This window comes from Pseudophryne corroboree, chromosome 8 (assembly GCF_028390025.1).
Source record: "Pseudophryne corroboree isolate aPseCor3 chromosome 8, aPseCor3.hap2, whole genome shotgun sequence".
Taxonomy (NCBI): Eukaryota; Metazoa; Chordata; class Amphibia; order Anura; family Myobatrachidae; genus Pseudophryne; species Pseudophryne corroboree.
Genome location: NC_086451.1, coordinates 184,492,838 through 184,513,683, shown reverse-complemented (window position 1 = coordinate 184,513,683; position 20,846 = coordinate 184,492,838). Strand labels below are relative to the sequence as shown.

At 48.5% G+C, this 20,846-nt stretch overlaps 1 protein-coding gene across 2 annotated transcripts in view; it reads right to left on the bottom strand.

The window, feature by feature from the left end:
• Positions 1 to 18,693, bottom strand: part of RPL36A (ribosomal protein L36a) — a 28,699-nt gene extending 10,006 nt beyond the window's left edge. The window contains exons 1-3 of one of the 2 annotated variants that reach the window (XM_063937003.1): positions 18,594 to 18,693; positions 18,139 to 18,244; positions 543 to 610 (exon numbers count right to left, since the gene is read on the bottom strand). In XM_063937003.1, the coding sequence (XP_063793073.1) occupies positions 543 to 610; positions 18,139 to 18,244; positions 18,594 to 18,596 (177 nt within the window). In that variant the 5' untranslated portion in view covers positions 18,597 to 18,693. Of the gene's footprint in view, positions 1 to 542; positions 611 to 18,138; positions 18,245 to 18,461; positions 18,507 to 18,593 lie in introns of those variants that run through there. The other variant, XM_063937002.1, reaches the window with a different exon arrangement.
• Between the last annotated feature and the right edge of the window lie 2,153 nt (positions 18,694 to 20,846).

Here is a 20,846-nt window from a genome sequence, read left to right as displayed (position 1 = left end):
TTCTCAAATTCCATAGCCACCCACATAACCTCTATAAGCTATCCAACCTAATTACATCACTGATGTAAAGTGTGCACATAACTTTACATACTTTTACATCCTGCTGACCCCAGGCAAACATCTGTGTGACGGCCCACCAAGAACCTCTGCAATCTGGATGAGCCAATACGTAGTGCTCATTTTGTGTATCAATATCCATTTCCCTATAGATTATAGTTTTGCAAACTGGACCCCCTTACCCGTCAGTCCGTTATTACCAAATCTTGTTTTATTAACATTGTTTCCAATTGTCAAGCGTAACGCAATATGCTGGTGCTATTTAACAATTCACATGGGACGAGAAAGTTGCCAGCTAGGTTTTCACCAACACTGATGCATCCTACATTGATTTCAAAGGATATCCATTGTGCACAATCTCTCCTCAAGCCCCCAGACAGTGATGTTGCAGTCAAGGGGTCTAAGTTCTTAAACAAAAAACCTACGCTTTACTTACATATGGTCAGCAATACAAAAATGGACATGATCATTTAAAGATTACTCACTTTCTTCCGAAAGATGGGCTTCGTCTGTCCACCATATCCACTCTGTTTACGGTCATACCGCCTCTTCCCTGGAGAGGAGGGTTGACATTAAAGTAATTAACAATTCTAGCAAATAATCACAGTAGTGTAAATTGAATGCAAAGCATAAATAAGTAAAATAAAGCCACTAATCATTGCACAGGGTTGTCATTTGACGCCTCTTCCTGCCCCTTATTTATTGATTTTTTTTTTGATTTTTTTTTAAACCTACAAAAATGAAAATAAAATCTGTAAGGGTTGGCAAATAGGTAATTAAAATCCTAACAGTAAATCCTTTTCTAGTAGTCTGTATATGCTGGGGTCCACATTAGTACCATGGGGTATACACTGGTCCTTTGGGAGCCACTGGCAATTTAAGAGTTTAATAGTGTGGGCTGGCTCCTACCTCTATCCCCTTCCTACCAGACTCAGTCTAGAACAGGGCTGGCCAAACCAGTCCAAGATCTACCAACAGTTCACATTCAAAACCACCTAGCTGGTGCACAGGTGTAGTCATTACTAATTAAGATGTGGTGCATTAATTCCTAACTGACAATTCTACAGATCTCCAGGAGGCCTGGAAAACAAGAACTGTTGGTAGATCTCAAGGACCGGTTTGGCCAGCCCTGGTCTAGAAACTGTGCCCGAGGAGACGGACATACTTTGAGAGAAGGAAACAGTTACAGTTTGTGGTTAGATTAACACCAGCTCACATAAGGAAAGCCAAGCTAACAAACTTGGCACGACTCAGCAACGGCTGAACCAACAAACTGAATCAAGTAACGCAGGAATATGAAGCACTGGGCGGGCGCCCAGCATTCTCTACGGGCTATGACAAAAGGATTTACCAGTAGGTAATTAAAATCCTATTTTCTTACATCCTAGAGGATGCTGGGTTCCATATTAGTACCGTGGGGTGGGGGGTGGATGTACCAAAGCTCACAGTACGGGAGGGAAAGTGCAGAGGTTCCTGCAGAACGGATTGACCAAAATTAAGGTCCTCAGAGGACAAAGTATCAAACTTGTAGAACTTTGCAAACGTGTTTGACCCTGACCAAGTAGCTGCTCTGCAAAGCTGTAAAGCAGACACACCCCGGGCAGCCGCCCAGGATGAACCCATTTTACAAGTAGAGTGGGCCTTAATGGATGTTGGACACGGCAAGCCTGCCGTGGAATAAGTATGCTGGATAGTAAACCTGATCAAGCGAGTAGTAGTCTGCTTAGAAGCAGGCCACCCAACCTTGGTGGGATCATAAAAGAACAAATAGAGCGTCCAACTTCCTGCGACGAGAAGTTCTCTTCAAATTTTCAAAGCCCTCACCACATCCAAGGACTTTCAGGTAATTGAGGAGTCAGTAGTAAACTGGCACCACAATAGGTTGGTTGAACTGAAAAGCTGACAACCTTCAGAAGAAATTACTGATGTATTTTGAGTGCAGCTCTATCTTCATGGAAAATCAAGTAGGGGCCCGGGCTCCCCCCCCCCCCCCCCAGCCTGACAAATGCCTAGCAGATGCCAATGCCAACAGTGCGACCGCCTTCCAAGTAAGAAACTCGACGTCCACCTCCTGCAAAAAGGTTCGAACCAATCAGATTGCAGGAACTGCAGCACCACGTTAAGGATCCCAAGGTGCCGTAGGAGGCACAAAGGGTGGCTGGATGTGCAGAACTCCTTTCAAGAATGTCTGAACCTCAGGAACAGTAGCCAATTGTTTCTGGAAGAAAATGGACAAGGCTGAAATCTGGACCTTTATGGAACCCAAGCGTAGGCCCACATCCACACCAGCTTGCAGAAAGAGAAACAGTCCCAGTTGCAACTCCGTTGGATACTTCACACCAAGACACATATTTAATCCAAATCCGATGGTAATGTCTGGACGTAACTCCCTTCCTAGCCTGTATCAGGGTTGAAATTACCTTTTAGGGAATGCCCTTCTGAGCTAAGATCAGGCGTTCAACCTCCATGCCGTCAAATGTACTCACGGTAAGTCTGGTTAGGCGAATGGCCCCTGTTGCAGAAGGTACTCGAAGAGGAAGAGGCCTCGGATCTTCCAGCAGTAATTCCTAGAGATCCACGTACCAAGCCCTCCTTGGCCAGTCCAGAGCATTGAGGATTGCCTGAACTCTTGTTCTTTATTAAATTTTAGAGTCCTTGGGATGAGTGGAAGTGGAGGGTACACATACACTGACTGGAACACCCACGGAGTTACCAGTCAATGTCCACTGGCAATGCTTGTGGGCCTCTCAACCTGGAACGGTACCGCCAAAGCTTCTTGTTGAGGCGAGAGGCCATCATGTCTACCTGATGAACTTCCCATCGGCTTGTCACCTCTGCGAACACCTCCGGGTGGAGGCCCCATTCTCCCGGATGGAGATAGTGTCTGCTGAGGAAGTTCGCTTCCCAGTTGTCCACTCCCGGAATGAAGATTACCGATAGCGCCACCATGTGCTTTTCCACCCAGAGGAGGATTGTTACCTCTGACATTGCCACTCTGCTCTACGTTCCGCATTGTTAGTTTATGTAGGACACTGTCGTCACATTGTCAGACTGGACCTGAACGGCATGATCTTGAAGATGCGCCACTTGTATATGGCCCTTAGTTCCAGAATGTTTATTGGAAGTATGGATTCTAGACTTCCCTTGGAACTTTTCCCCTTGGGTGACAGCACCCCAACCTCAGACTTGCATCCGTGGTTAGAAGGATCCAATTCTGAATCCCAAACCTGCAACCCTTGAGTAGGGGAGAAGTTTGCAGTCACCGGAGGAGTGAAATCCTGGCTTTCGGTAACAGGCGTATCTGCTGGTGCATATGAAGCGGTGATCCCGACCATTTGTCTAAGAGATCCAGTTGGACAGACCTCGCATGGAATCTTCTGTACTGAAGAGCCTCGTAGGAGGCTACCATCTTCCCCAGAAGGCAAATGCACTGATGAAAAGATACCTGGACTGGCTTCAGGACATCCAGGACCATTGATTGGATCACCAACGCTTTCTCTACCGGCAGAAACACCCACTACACCTCCGTGTCGCGTATCATCCCCAGGAAGGGCAGTCTTCTTGTCGGCTCCAAATGTGACTTTGGAAGGTTCAGGATCCACCCATGATCCTGGAGTAGTTGATCGAGCAATACTCTGCAACAACCTCTCACTGGAAGATGCTTTTAATCAGCAGATCATCCAGATATGGAAGTATGTTCACTCCTTGCCTGCGGAGGAGTAGCATCATCTCTGCCATGACCTTTGTGAACACCCTCTGTGCTGTGAAGAGGCCAAAAGGCATGCCTGGAACGGATAGAGACAATCCAGCAGTGCAAATCTATTCCCCATGGTCCTTACGGAGTCCCCAGCATCCACTAGGACGTTAGAGAAATGTGCCCTCCCCGTGATCAGCACCCTGCCCTAAAAAAAAAAAATAAGAATTTACTCACCGGTAATTCTATTTCTCGTAGTCCGTAGTGGATGCTGGGTACTCCGTAAGGACCATGGGGTATAGACGGGCTCCGCAGGAGACTGGGCACTCTAAAAGAAAGATTAGGTACTATCTGGTGTGCACTGGCTCCTCCCTCTATGCCCCTCCTCCAGACCTCAGTTAGGGAAACTGTGCCCGGAAGAGCTAACATTACTAGGAAAGGATTTGGAATCCAGGGTAAGACTCATACCAGCCACACCAATCACACCGTACAACTTGTGATAACTATACCCAGTTAACAGTATGAACAATAACTGAGCCTCATTCAAAGATGGCTCATAACAATAACCCTTTAGTTAAGCAATAACTATATACGTGTATTGCAGAGAGTCCGCACTTGGGACGGGCTCCCAGCATCCACTACAGACTACGAGAAATAGAATTACCGGTGAGTAAATTCTTATTTTCTCTGACGTCTTAGTGGATGCTGGGTACTCCGTAAGGACCATGGGGATTATACCAAAGCTCCCAAACGGGCGGGAGAGTGCGGATGACTCTGCAGCACCGAATGAGCAAACTCAAGGTCCTCCTCAGCCAGGGTATCAAACTTGCAGAATTTTGCAAAAGTGTTTGAACCCGACCAAGTAGCAGCTCGGCAAAGTTGTAAAGCAGAGACCCCTCGGGCAGCCGCCCAAGAAGAGCCCACCTTCCTCGTGGAATGGGCTTTCACTGATTTAGGCTGCGGCAGCCCAGCCGCAGAATGTGCAAGTTGAATCGTGCTACAGATCCAACAAGCAATAGTCTGCTTTGAAGCAGGAGCACCCAGTTTGTTGGGTGCATACAGGATAAATAGCGAGTCAGTTTTTCTGACTCCAGCCGTCCTGGAAATATAAATTTTCAGGGCCCGTACTACATCCAGCAACTTGGAACGCTCCAAGTCCCGAGTAGCTGCAGGCACCACAATAGGTTGGTTCAAATGAAACGCTGATACCACCTTAGGAAGGAATTGAGGAAGAGTCCTCAATTCTGCCCTGTCCATATGGAAAATCAGATATGGGCTTTTACACGACAAAACCGCCAATTCTGACACCCGCCTGGCCGAAGCCAAGGCCAACAGCATGACCACCTTCCACGTGAGATTTTAACTCCACGGTCTTAAGTGGCTTAAACCAATGTGATTTTAGGAAATCCAACACAACGTTGAGATGCCAAGGTGCCACAAAAGGGGGCTGAATATGCAGCACTCCCTTAACAAACATCTGAACTTCAGGCAGTGAAGCCAGTTCTCTCTGAAAGAAAATAGACAAGGCCGAAATCTGGACTTTTATGGATCCCAATTTGAGGCCCATAGCCACTCCTGACTGTAGGAAGTGCAGAAAACGACCCAGGTGAAATTCCTCTGTTGGGGCCTTCCTGGCCTCACACCAAGCAACATATTTTCGCCATATTCGGTGATAATGTTTTGCTGTCACATCCTTCCTAGCTTTTATCAGCGTAGGAATGACTTCCTCCGGAATGCCCTTTTCCTTTAGGATCCGGTGTTCAACCGCCATGCCGTCAAATGCAGCCGCGGTAAGTCTTGGAACAGACAGGGCCCCTGCTGCAGCAGGTCCTGTCTGAGCGGCAGAGGCCATGGGTCCTCTGAGATCATTTCTTGAAGTTCCGGGTACCAAGCTCTTCCTGGCCAATCCGAAACGATGAGTATAGTTCTTACTCCTCTCTTTATTATCCTCAGTACCTTGGGTATGAGAGGAAGAGGAGGGAACACAGACCGACTGGTACACCCACGGTGTCACTAGTGCGTCCACAGCTATCGCCTGAGGGTCCCTTGACCTGGGGCAATATCTTTTTAGCTTTTTGTTGAGGCGGGACGCCATCATGTCCACCTGTGGTCGTTCCCAACGGTTTACAATGAGCTTGAAGACATCTGGATGAAGTCCCCACTCTCCCGGGTGGAGGTAGTGTCTGCTGAGGAAAAAGTTGCGTGAACGCAACGAAACGCATCGGTGAGACCCACTGCTGTTTGTTTACTCCCACTGAACGATTGGAAGACTTCTACTTGAACCAAGTCCTATTCTGCTACTAAGCTTAGAATCCATTGGATGGAGGACGGTCTAAACTGACAACCAACACAAGTTGCCACCTAACAAGGAACTGCCTTTGCGGACGCTGCTTTCGCTTAAATACCTTGCCAACATCGGTGGTAAATATACTTCTTCAAACTGTGTGGTATTACCCTCCTATGGAGCTGTTATTGGGACTAATTCTAATGGAACAGGTTATTTGAATCTTCCTACATCTAATACCAGTATACCTAGTGGGAGTTACGCTCATCTACATTTACAGGAGATTATTCATTTTATCAAGTGCACATTATGTTGTATATAAATTTTTGCTCTTTTTAATTAAATTTGTGTTTTTATGACCTTCTATTCTCATTTATGACCATTAGCGCTACATTGTTTCTTTTTGTGTATATATTGTTTGGGTCTGACCAACCCTTTATTGTGTAGCAGCTGTGGGGAACCCCCTCATCTAGCACCAGGTGAACCACTTAGGTGGTATTCCTTTTATTTTGCGTGTCTGCTGAGGAAGTCTGCTTCCCAGTTGTCCACTCCCGGAATGAACACTGCTGACAGTGCTAGCACGTGATTCTCCGCCCATCGAAGAATCATTGTGGCTTCAGCCATCCTGCTTCTTGTTCCGCCCTGTCGGTTTACATGGGCGACCGCCGTGATGTTGTCTGACTGAATCAGTACCGGTTGGTTTTGAAGCAGGGATTCTGCTCGACTCAGAGCATTGTAAATGGCCCTTCGTTCCAGAATATTTATGTGTAGGGAAGTTTCCCCGACTCGACCATTGTCCTTGGAAATTTCTTCCCCGAGTGACTGCCCCCCAACCTCGGAGGCTTGCATCCGTGGTCACCAGGACCCAGTCCTGTATGCCGAATCTGCGGCCCTCGAGAAGATGGGCACTCTGCAGCCACCACAACAGAGACACCCTGGTCCTCGGGGACAGGGTGATCAACCGATGCATCTGAAGATGCGATCCGGACCACTTGTCCAATAGATCCCACTGGAAGATCCTTGCATGGAACCTGCCGAAGGGAATTGCTTCGTAAGAAGCTACCATCTTTCCCAGGATTTGCGTGCAGTGATGCACCGACACCTGTTTTGGTTTCAGGAGTTCCCTGACCAGGGATGATAATTCCTGGGCCTTCTCCTTCCAGAATTATGCCCAGGAACAGCAGACGCGTCGCAGGAATCAGCTGTGACTTTGGGATATTCAGATTCCAGCCATGCTGATGCAGCACTTCCTGAGATAGTGCTACGCTGACTAGCAACTGCTCCTTGGACCTCGCCTTTATCAGGAGATCGTCCAAGTACGGGATAATTATAACTCCCTTCTTTCGGAAGAGTATCATCATCATCTCGGCCATTACCTTGGTAAATACCCTCGGTGCCGTGGACAGACCAAACGGCAACGTCTGGAATTGGTAATGACAGTCCTGTACCACAAACCGGAGGTACTCCTGGTGAGGTGGGTAAATGGGGACATGCAGGAATGCATCCTTGATGTCCAATGACACCATAAAATCCCCCTCTTCCAGGCTTGCAATAACCGCCCTGAGCGATTCCATCTTGAACTTCCTTATGTAAGTGTTCAAGGATTTTAAATTTAGGATGGGTCTCACCGAACCGTCCGGTTTCGGTACCACAAACATTGTGGAATAGTAACCCCGCCCCTGTTGAAGGGGGGGTACCATGATCACCTGCTGGAGGTACAGCTTGTGAATAGCTGCCAGTACTACCTCCCTTTCTTTGGGAGCAGCCGGCAAGGCTGATTTGAGGTAACGGCGAGGGGGAGTGGCCTCGAACTCCAGCTTGTATCCCTGAGATACCACTTGCAGCACCCAGAGATCTACCTGTGAGCGAACCCACTGGTCGCTGAAGTTCCGGAGACGCGCCTCCACCGCACCTGGCTCCACCTGTGGAGCCCCAGCGTCATGCGGTGGACTTAGAAGACACGGGGGAGGATTTTCGTTCCTGGGAACTGGCTGTCTGGTGCAGCTTTTTCCCTCTTCCCCTGCCTCTGGGCAGAAAGGAAGCGCCTTTGACCCGCTTGCCTCTTTGGGGTCAAAAGGACTGTACCTGATAATACGGTGCTTTCTTAGGCTGTGAGGAAACCTTAGGTAAAAATGTCGACTTCCCAGCTGTTGCTGTGGATACGAGGTCCGAGAGACCTTCCCCAAATAATTCCTCACCCTTATAAGGTAGAACCTCCATGTGCCTTTTAGAATCAGCATCACCTGTCCACTGCAGAGTCCATAATACTCTCCTGGCAGAAATGGACATTGCATTAATTCTAGATGCCAGCCGGCAAATATCCCTCTGTGCATCCCTTATATATAAGACAACTTCTTTAATATGCTCTATGGTTAGCAAAATAGTATCCCTGTCTAGGGTATCAATATTATCTGACAGGGTCTCAGACCAAGCTGCTGCAGCACTACACATCCATGCTGACGCAATTGCAGGTCTCAGTATAGTACCCGAGTGTGTATATACAGACTTCAGGATAGCCTCCTGCTTTCTATCCGCAGACTCCTTTAAAGGCGGCCGTATCCTGAGACGGCAGTGCCACCTTTTTTGACAAGCGTGTGAGCGCCTTATCCACCCTAGGGGATGTCTCCCAGCGTAACCTGTCCTCTGGCGGGAAAGGGTACGCCATTAGTAACTTTTTAGAAATTACCAGTTTATCGGGGGAACCCCACGCTTCTTCACGCACTTCATTCAACTCATCTGATGGGGGAAAAACCACTGGTTGCTTTTTCTCCCCAAACAATATCCTTTTTTGTGGTAACCGGGTTAATATCAGAAATGTGCAACACATTTTTCATTGCCGTAATCATGCATCGGATGGCCCTTGTGGATTGAACATTTGTCTCCTCGTCGTCGGCACGAGTCAGAATCCGTGTCGACGTCTGTCTGCCATCTGAGGTAGCGGGCGTTTGAGCCCCTGATGGCCTCAGACGCCTGGGCAGGCACGGGCTGAGAAGCCGGCTGTCCCACTGCTGTTACGTCATCCAATCTTTTATGTATGGAGTTGACACTGTCTGTTAACTTCCACATATCCATCCACTCTGGTGTCGACCCCGCAGGGGGCGACATCACACTTAACGGCACCTGCTCCGCCTCCACATAAGCTTCCTCATCAAACATGTCGACACAGCCGTAGCGACACTGCACACACACACAGGGAATGCTCTTACTGAGGACAGGACCCCACCAAGTCGATAGGATAGACAGGATATAGATTTTGCGCCTAAATTTATGTGCCCCCTCTCTCTTTTTTACCCTAGAAGCCTGGACCTGCAGGGGAGAGCCTGGGGAGCGTCCTTCCAGCGGAGCTGTGAAGAGAAAATGGCGCCGGTGTGCTGAGGGAGATAGCCCCGCCCCTTCATCGGCTGACTTCTTTCCACATTTTTATCTGTATAATGGCGGGGGATTATGCACATATACACAGTGTTATACACTGTATTATGTGCTTTTTGCCAATTTTAAAGGTACTCTAATTGCTGCCCAAGGCGCCCGCCCCAGCGCCCTGCACCCATCAGTGACCGGAGTGTGGTGTGCAGAGGGAGCAATGGCGCACAGCTGCAGTGCTGTGCACTACCTTAATGAAGACCGGAGTCTTCAGCCGTCGATTTCATCCGTTTTCTTCGTTCTTCTGGCTCTGCAAGGGGGACGGCGGCGCGGCTCCGGGACTGGACGACCGAGGCTGGGCCTGTGTTCGATCCCTCTGGAGCTAATGGTGTCCAGTAGCCTTAGAAGCCCAAGCTAGCTGCAAGCAGGTAGGTTCGCTTCTCTCCCCTAAGTCCCACGAAGCAGTGAGTCTGTTGCCAGCAGATCTCACTGAAAATAAAAAACCTAACAAATACTTTTTCTGGGAAGCTCAGGAGAGCCCCTAGAGTGCATCCAGCTCTGGCCGGGCACAGATACTAACTGAGGTCTGGAGGAGGGGCATAGAGGGAGGAGCCAGTGCACACCAGATAGTACCTAATCTTTCTTTTAGAGTGCCCAGTCTCCAGCGGAGCCAGTCTATACCCCATGGTCCTTACGGAGTACCCAGCATCCACTAGGACGTCAGAGAAAAAAAAATCTTAGAGTGAACACTAGAAAGCACATTGCAGTCCTGAATACATGAATAGACTCCTCAGGAGAAGATACACACTCTGCAGCATGATACAGAGCCCTTAGACATGGTAATGTGGATGTATACACTCATACAGGAAAATGTCAGACACACAGTTTACCCCAAAGTACCTTCAAAGAGTCAGAGTATAAGGAGCCAGCTACACAGCGCCCCTGTGGGCAGTTATGATAAAAGCCCGGCACCGATCAATCAACCTGAGACAGACAGACACAGAGACACACACACACACACACACACACACAGAGAGAGACACAGAGTGACTCTGGTAGGGCATTCAGAACCACCGTCAAATCCCGAGGAGCCAAACACCCTGAGTGAAGGCATGAATGTCAGGCAGAGCTGCAATTTCCCTGAAGCCACACAGACCAGGCTGAAATATAAACCTTGAGGTAAGCCAGATGGAGGCTTAAGTCCAGGCGCTGTTGCAGAAAAGCTAAGATTGGTAGTACTGAACTTGTATGCATCATGATTCTTAGCCGCACACCAGGTGAAGTAAGAATTCTAGACCCTATAATAATTCAGAGCCAAAGCCGGTTTGCGGGCCTCCAACAGTTTAAATGACTGCATCAGAAAATCCTTTGGCCCTCAGAACTGAGGCTTCAAGAGCCATGCCGCCAAAGCCAATCGTGCCAGATCCTGGTAGACACAGTAGAAGAGAAGACGCTTTATCGAGAGACCCTGCAGGTCTGAGAACCAATGCCGTCTGGGCCACGCTGGAGCAATTAGAAGTAGTATTCCTCGTTCTTGCTTGAACTTCATTACCCTGGGCAGGAGTGACCACATACGGCAGCCGAAAGTTTCACGAATGCAGTTTGATGATCCCTTGTCCTTGCTCCGAAGACTGGAACCTTGTGATTGTGTAGAGACGCCATCAGGTCCATATCTGGTAGGCTCCACTTGTCCACTAGAAGTTGAAAGACTTCTGGATGAAGGCTCCACTCTCCGGCGTGTACGTCCCGACAACTGAGGAAGTCCGCTTCCCAGTCGAGGATGCCCGGAATTAACACTGCCGATATGGCGTTCTGCCAATAGAAGAATCTTTGACACTTCCATCATTGCCATGCGACTTTGAGAGTGTCGCCTTGATTTATGTACGCCACTGTGGTGGCATTGGCAGACTAGTACAGAACAGGCCTGTTCAAGTACAGAGGCAGGGTCAGCTGCAGAGCATTGAACACTGCCCTCAACTCCCAAATGCTTATCGGAAGGAGATTCCTCCCTGGTCCACTGACCCTGAAGAGAGTTGCTCCAACACCGCGCCCCAACCCCGCAAATTGGCATCAGTCGTTAAGAGGACCCAGTTGTAGTTTCAGACAGGACAACCCCTGCTCAATTGTTGGTCCTGTAGCCAGCAGTCCAGTGACAGGCAAACCTCCGCAGTCAAGGAGATCATGCAAGTTCTGATCCGGTGAGGAAGGCCATCCCATTTGGATAGGATTAACCTTTGCAGAGGGCAGGAAGGAATTGGACTGTCAGTACCAGGTGACGGAGGAGAACCTCTGGGGAGTTTGCCAGGATCAACAAGTCGTCCAGATACGGCAGACATGCAGTTTTAGCAGACACTAAGTCATTAACAATCTTGTTCAGATCTTCCCCAAAAATGAAGTCTCCCTTAAAAGGGATCACCTCTAATGTCTTTTTAGAGTCCAGATCCACAGACCAGGACCGCAACCACAGCAAGCCAGAATGGACGTAGCAGACGCTTTGGCAGCCAGGACACCAGCATCAGAGGCTGCCTCGTGAATTAATGAGAGGCTGTGGTAATACGAGACACTGTCTGGCATTATCAGAAAAATTAGAAGGTAGCACCGCTTCAACTTCCTGAACACAGGATTTGATAGCTTTTGCAGCCCAAGAAGCCGCTTTAGTGGGTCTATGCACAGCACCTGCAAGACTGTAAATAGACTTCAAGCAACCCTCCACACGTTTATCTGTTGGTTCCTTGAGAGAGGTGACACCACCAGATGTGACATGCAAGTTCACCGGCGGTGTTTCCCCAATTTTTACTTAACTCTGCAGCAAGGCGATAACAAGATAGCATCTTCTTAGACAGGGAGAATCTTTCCTGGAGACTTCCAGGATTCCTGACATATGTCAACTAAATGGTCAGAATGGGGCAAAATTAATTTAGTGACCTTCTGACGTTTGAATTTTTCGGATTTCTTCGATGTATCTGGAGGTTCAGATTCATCAATCTGAAGAATCAGTTTGATAACCTTCAAGAGGTCAGGAACATCCACCTGTGTAATAGATTGCCCATCTGAAGCATCTGCATCAGTGCCTGAGGGGTCAGTGTATATGCCATCTTCATCGGATGTAGTATCCAAAACATGCATTGATTGTGAGGAAGAAATGGCCCGCTTAGAGGACCCTTTGGTCCTAGGAGGGTGAGGGTTAGGTTTGTTTAACCAAAGACTGATTTAATTGATGTAACCGAGTTGACAGTATCTGCCCATAGCGGATTAACTGCAGGGACAATATGTGGCTGCAATGCCACAGGAGGTCCCACAGGGGGCATAAGTCTCGTTAATAGCGTAGTCAGATTAGAAAAAGCAGCCTAAGGTGGGTCTTGGGTGTGCCACAGATGCTGTAGGCCGACTGAGGGGTACTGGACCCTCAGCTGGAATATTTTCCTCAGAGGTATCTGCGGCGTTAGCATTGCATGACACAGGATCAGCCACAGATCTCCCACCCTGTGTAGCAGACATTTGGAAACATAGCCTTAGGGCGTAACAATACAATATAGCCAGACAAAGTACCAGACAAAACCCCCCAGTGGCGTGTGACTGCAGATGCAGAACACAAAGGATTTAAGTGTTATATGGCGACTGAAATACACAGAAAAATACCAAGATAGTATATCCTGTGAAATACTATCAAAATACACTGCTCAAAAAAATAAAAGGGAACACTTAAACACAATGAAACTCCAAGTCAATCACACTTCTGTGAAATCAAACTGTCCACTTAGGAAGCAACACTGATTGACAAGCAATTTCACATGCTGTTGTGCAAATGGAACAGGTGGAAATTATAGGCAATTAGCAAGACACCCCCAATAAAGGAGTTGTTCTGCAGGTGGTGACCACAGACCACTTCTCAGCTCCTATATTTTCTGGCTGATGTTTTGGTCACTTTTGAAAGCTGGCAGTGCTTTCACTCTAGTGGTAGCATGAGACGGAGTTAACAACCCACACAAGTGGCTCAGGTAATGCAGCTCATCCAGGATGGCACATCAATGCGAGCTGTGGCAAGAAGGTTTGCTGTACGTCGGCGTAGTGTCCAGAGCATGGAGGAGCTAACAGGAGACAGGCCAGTACATCAGGAGACGTGGAGGAGGCCGTAGGTGGGCAACAACCCAGCAGCAGGACCACTACCTCCACCTTTGTGCTAGGAGGAACAGGAGAAGCACTGCCAGTGCCCTGCAAGATGGCCTCCTGCAAGCCACAAATGTGCATGCGTCTACTCAAACGATCAGAAACAGGACTCCATGAGGGCCAGACATCCACAGGTGGGGGTTGTGCTTACAGCCCAACACCGTGAAGGACGTTTGGCATTTGCCTTGCCAGAGAAAACCAAGATTGGCAAATTCGCCACTGGTGTCATGTGCTCTTCACAGATGAAAGCAGGTTCTCACTGAGCACGTGACAGTCTGGAGAGGCCAAGGAGAATATTCTGCTGCCTGCAACATCCTCCAGCATGACTGGTTTGGCAGTGGGTCAGTAATGGTGTGGGGTGGCATTACTTTGGGGGGCTGCACAGCCCTCCATGTGCTCACCAGAGGTAGCCTGACTGCCATTAGGTACAGAGATGAGATCCTCAGACCCCTCTGAGACCATATGCTGGTGCGGTTGGCCCTGGGTTCCTCCTAATGCTAGACCTCATGAGGCAGGAGTGTGTCAGCAGTTCCTGATAAACGAAGGCAAGGATGCTATGGACTGACCCACCCGTTTCCCCAGACCTGAATCCAATTGAGCACATCTGGGACATCATGTCTTGCTCCATTCACCAACACCACGTTGCACCACAGACTGTCCAGGAGTTAGCGGATGCTTTAGTCCAGGTCTGGCAGGAGATCCTTCAGGAGACCACCCGCCACCTCATCAGGAGCATACCCAGGCATTGTAGGGAGGTCATACAGGCACGTGGAGGACACACACTACTGAGCCTCATTTTGACTTGTTTTAAAAGGACATTACAACAAAGTTGGATCAACCTGTAGTGTGTTTTTCCACTTTAATTTTGTGCGACTCCATACACCTTAGGTATGAGAGGAAGAGGAGGGAACACATAAACCAACTGGTACACCCACGGTGTCACTAGAGCGTCCATAGCTATCGCCTGAGGGTCCCTTGACCTGGCGCAATATCTTTTTAGCTTTTTGTTGAGGCGGGACGCCATCATGTCCACCTGTGGCCTTCCCCAATGGTTTACAATAATTTTGAAGACTTCAGGATGAAGTCCCCACTCTCCCGGGTGGAGGTCGTGTCTGCTGAGGAAGTCTGCTTCCCAGTTGTCCACTCCCGGAATGAACACTGCTGACAGTGCTAACACGTGATTTTCCGCCCATCTGAGAATCCTTGTGGCTTCTGCCATCGCCATCCTGCTTCTTGTGCCGCCCTGTCGGTTTACATGGGCGACCGCCGTGATATTGCCTGACTGGATCAGCACCGGCTGGTTTTGAAGCAGGGGTCTTGCCTGACTTAGGGCATTGTAAATGGCCCTTAGTTCCAGAATATTTATGTGTAGGGAAGTCTCTTGACTTAACCATAGTCCTTAGGAAGTTTTTTCCCTGTGTGACTGCCCCCCAGCCTCGAAGGCTGGCATCCGTGGTCACCAGGACCCAGTCCTGTATGCTGAATCTGCGGCCCTCTAGATGAGCACTCTGCAGCCACCACAGCAGAGACACCCTGGTCCTTGGAGACAGGGTTATCAGCCGATGCATCTGAAGATGAAGATGCGATCCAGACCACTTGTCCAACAGATCCCACTGAAAGATCCTTGCATGGAACCTGCCGAATGGAATTGCTTCGTAAGAAGCTACCATCTTTCCCAGGACTCGCGTACAGTGATGCACAGACACCTGTTTCGGTTTTAGGAGGTCTCTGACTAGAGATGACAGCTCCTTGGCTTTCTCCTCCGGGAGAAACACTTTTCTGTTGTGTCCAGAACCATCCCCAGGAACAGCAGGCGTGTCGTAGGAACCAGCTGTGACTTTGGAATATTGAGAATCCAGCCGTGCTGTTGTAGCACCTCCCGAGATAGTGCTACTCCGACCAACAACTGCTCCCTGCACCTCACCTTTATAAGGAGATCGTCCAAGTACGGGATAATTAAAACTCCCTTTTTCCGAAGGAGTATCATCATTTCGGCCATTACCTTGGTAAATACCCTCGGTGTCGTGGACAGACCAAACGGCAACGTCTGGAATTGGTAATGACAGTCCTGTACCACAGATCTGAGGTACTCCTGGTGAGGAGGGTAAATGGGGACATGCAGGTAAGCATCCTTGATGTCCAGCGATACCATGTAATCCCCTTCGTCCAGGCTTGCAATAACCACCCTGAGCGATTCCATCTTGAACTTGAATCTTTTTATATAAGTGTTCAAGGATTTAAAATTTAAAATGGGTCTCACCGAACTGTCCGGTTTCGGTACCACAAACATTGTGGAATAGTAACCCCGTCCTTGTTGAAGGAGGGGTACCTTGATCATCACAGCTTGTGAATCGCCTCCAGCACTACCTCCCTGTCTGGGGGAGCTGTTGGCAAGGCAGATTTGAGGAAACGGCGAGGGGGAGACGTCTCGAATTCCAGCTTGTACCCCTGAGATACCACTTGTAGAATCCAGGGATCCACCCGTGAGCGAGCCCACTGGTCGCTGAAGTTCTTAAGACGGCCCCCACCGCACCTGGCTCCACCTGTGGAGCCCCAGCGTCATGCAGTGGACTTAGAGGAAGCGGGGGAGGACTTTTGTTCCTGGGAACTGGCTGTATGTTGCAGCTTTTTCCCTCTACCTCTGGGCAGAAAGGACGCGCCTCTAACCCGCTTGCCTTTCTGGGGCCAAAAGGACTACCTGATAATAAGGTGCTTTCTTTGGCTGTGAGGGAACATGGGGTAAAAATGTTGACTTCCCAGCTGTTGCTGTGGAAACTAGGACCGAGAGACCATCCCCAAACAACTCCTCACCTTTGTAAGGCAAAACTTCTATGTGCCTTTTGGAATCTGTATCGTGCCTTTTAGAATCTGTATCACCTGTCCACTGCAGAGTCCACAATACTCTCCTGGCAGAAATGGACATTGCATTTATTCTAGATGCCAGCCGGCAAATATCCCTCTGTGCATCTCTCATGTATAAGACTGCGTCTTTAATATGCTCTATGGTTAGCAATATAGTGTCCCTGTCTAGGGTATCAATATTTTTAGACAGGGAATCTGACCACGCAGCTGCAGCACTGCACATCCATGCTGATGCAATAGCTGGTCTCAGTATAATACCTGAGTGTGTATATACAGACTTCAGGATAGCCTCCTGCTTCCTATCAGCAGGCTCCTTTAGGGCGGCCGTGTCCGGAGACTGTAGTGCCACCTTCTTTGACAGACGTGTGAGCGCTTTATCCACCCTAGGGGTGGTCTCCCAACGTAACCTGTCCTCTGGCAGGAAAGGGTACGCCATTAGTAACTTTTTAGAAACTACCCGTTTCTTATCGGGGTAATCCCACGCTTCTTCACACACTTCATTTAACTCATCAGATGGGGGAAAAACCACTGGTAGCTTTTTCTCCCCAAACATAATACCCTTTTTTGTGGTACCTGGGGTAATATCAGAAATGTGCAACACATTTTTCATTGCCGTAATCATGTAACGGGTGGCTCTATTGGAATGTACACTAGTCTCATCGTCGTCGACACTGGAGTCCGTATCAGTGTCGACATCTGTGTCTGCCATCTGAGGCAGCGGGCGTTTTAGAGCCCCTGATGGCTTTTGAGACGCCTGGGCAGGCACGGGCTGAGAAGCCGGCTGTCCCACATCTGCTATGTCGTCAAACCTTTTATGTAAGGAGTTAACACAGTCGTAATTCCTTCCACATATCCATCCATTCAGGTGTCGACCCCGCAGGGGGTGACATCACATTTATCAGCACCTGCACCGCCTCCACATAAGCCTCCTCAAACATGTCGACACCAGCCGTACCGACACACAGGGAATGCTCTGACTGACAGGACCCCACAAAATCCTTCAGGGAGACAGAGTATGCCAGCACACACCACAGCGCTATATAAAACAGGGACTTACACTACAAAGTGATTTTCCCTATAGCAGCTATAAAACACCGTATTGCGCCTAAATTTAGTGCCCCCCTCTCACATTTTGCTTACTTATAGTTGACTGTAGTAAGAGTACATTTTTTAAAACCCAACTACTTAATCACTTTTGCAGCATACCAACTATTTCATTACTTTATGGCAGTATTTTTATTCCACATTAAGGGGAGATCAATTGTTGGCCGCTTAACAGAGCAACTATACGATTTCTACTCACAGCATCATCCTAAAGTGGCAAGCATAAATTAGCCGTTGACTGTTTTGGACCTAAACACACCCTTTGCTGCCTCTTTGAAAACAGTTTCAATAGCTCATAGCCAGTACTTAAATCCCAAACCAACTCTTAAAATATGTAAAGATGCAAACGTGACTATAATAAACTGTATTAGCTCACAAAAGCCACAGAATAAGTTTAAATACATGCATGCATGGAGACACAAGAAAAGTTTATATAGGAAAATTGTAATAAAGGCTAAAACTATATGGACATGTAAAGCCATAAGCTTTAACAGACTGCTACATTCCATTTCTTTTAAATGCATTAGATGTAACTGCACATCAGTAAACCCACATCATACACCCCTGCAATTTATACAAGATCCAGAATACGTATGTGCAACATCCTTACCTTGAGCATAGAGAGAATCTTTACCCTTTTTGTACTGGGTGACTTTGTGGGGTTGATGTCGTCCACATTTTTTACAATAGGTCCGACGGGTTTTAGGTACATTCACCTAAAAGGCAAAACAATTACGAAAATGCAACGAAAAAAAAAACCAGACAGTAAAAACACGAAGATTCATATAGTTGCGTGTAACGGGCATGACACTGCACTTAAAGAGGCAGTTAGTATTGTTAACATGCTGCCAAGAAGCAATAGAAATCAGGATGCCAATTAATCGGCCGCATAGGTTTTACTGCGGCCCAAGAATCCACCCACACGATCATCACCTTCCTTATGAGAACAGTACGCTGAAACATTCAGACGTCTGTGTAAATACTGGATGCTGCAGAGTAAGGCATGATCACAAAAGTCCGAAATCATATAAACAAACGGCTGATGCCGACAGATTGAGCCCTCACCATATTCACCCGCCGTCGTCTCCACAAGAAAGAACGGAAACAGGAAGTGAGCTTATATGTATACAGCGGGACACCATAGAGAGCAAAGTGAAAGCGAGTATAAGTGTGGTGCACTAGAAGGGCGTAACTTCAGTGCTGCCGGCTACGATCTATACATCTTGGAGGACCGTTCTTGCATACTGCTGCAGAGACTCTTCCATACGGTTTCATTGCACTATTCCACAGGTTCTCAAACTCGGTCCTCAGGACCCCACACGGTGCATGTTTTGCAGGTCTCCTCACAGAATCACAAGTGAAATAATTCGCTCCACCTGTGGACCTTTTAAACGGTGTCAGTGAGTAATTAATACACCTGTGCACTTGCTGGGTTACCTGCAAAACATGCACTGTGTGGGGTCCTGAGGACCGAGTTTGAGAACCTATGCACTATTCCACACAGGGCCGGTGCAAGATCTCCCTGCACCCTAAGCAAAGCTTCAGTTTAGCTCTCCCTAACCTGCAACCCCCCCACACAGGTGCATTTTGTCCCTTTTCTCTTTATATGTAATGATGTAATTCATCCAGCCCACCTAGTGGCCACTTGCAGAGGGGAGATGCAAGTGGCCACTAGGTGGGCTGGATGAATTACATCATTACATATACAGAGAAAAGGGACAAAATGCAAGGACTTTTAAAGTGATAATGTATTTTATAAACAAAATCACAAAATTTTGTGACTTTGCTCACAATACAATTTCACTTTAAAAGTCCTTGAGTGCCGTCTATACTTTATGTATACATGCCAAGAAGCAATAGAAATCAGGTACTATCTGGTGTGCACTGGCTCCTCCCTCTATGCCCCTCCTCCAGACCTCAGTTAGAATCTGTGCCCGGCCAGAGCTGGGTGCTCCTAGTGGGCTCTCCTGAGCTTGCTAGAAAAGAAAGTATTTGTTAGGTTTTTTATTTTCAGTGAGATCCGCTGGCAACAGACTCACTGCTACGTGGGACTGAGGGGAGAGAAGCAAACCTACCTGCTTGCAGCTAGCTTGTGCTTCTTAGGCTACTGGACACCATTAGCTCCAGAGGGTTCGAACACAGGGCCTGACCTCGATCGTCCGTTCCCGAAGCCGCGCCGCCGTCGCCCTTGCAGAGCCAGAAGACAGAAGAGAAGCGATGAAATCGGCGTCAGAAGACTCCTGTCTTCATTAAGGTAGCGCACAGCACCGCAGCTGTGCGCCATTGCTCCCACAGCACACCACACACACCGGTCACTGTAGGGTGCAGGGCGCTGGGTGGGGAAGGGGGGCGCCCTGGGCAGCAATTATAATACCTTTCTCTGACGTCCTAAGTGGATGCTGGGGACTCCGTCAGGACCATGGGGAATAGCGGCTCCGCAGGAGACAGGGCACAAAAGTAAAAGCTTTAGGATCAGGTGGTGTGCACTGGCTCCTCCCCCTATGACCCTCTTACAAGCCTCAGTTAGGTTTTTGTGCCCGGCCGAGAAGGGTGCAATCTAGGTGGCTCTCCTAAAGAGCTGCTTAGAGTAAAAGTTTTGTTAGGTTTTTTATTTTCAGTGAGTCCTGCTGGCAACAGGCTCACTGCAACGAGGGACTTTGGGGAGAAGAAGTGAACTCACCTGCGTGCAGGATGGATTGGCTTCTTAGGCTACTGGACACTAGCTCCAGAGGGACGATCACAGGTACAGCCTGGATGGGTCACCGGAGCCGCGCCGCCGACCCCCTTGCAGATGCTGAAGAGAGAAGAGGTCCAGAAATCGGCGGCTGAAGACTTCTCAGTCTTCATGAGGTAGCGCACAGCACTGCAGCTGTGCGCCATTGCTCTCAGCACACTTCACACCAACGGTCACTGAGGGTGCAGGGCGCTTGGGGGGGCGCCCTGGGCAGCAATGAAAGTACCTATGCTGGCTAAAAATACATCACATATAGCCCCTGGGGCTATATGGATGTATTTAACCCCTGCCAGGTTGTCAGAAAAACGGGAGAAGAAGCCCGACGAAAAGGGGGCGGGGCCTATTCTCCTCAGCACACAGCGCCATTTTCCTACACAGCTCCGCTGCTAGGAAGGCTCCCAGGCTCTCCCCTGCACTGCACTACAGAAACAGGGTTAAAACAGAGAGGGGGGGCACTTATTTGGCGATATTATTATATATTAAGATGCTATAAGGGAAAACACTTATATATGGTTGTCCCTGTATAATATAGCGTTTTGGTGTGTGCGGGCAAACTCTCCCTCTGTCTCCCCAAAGGGCTAGTG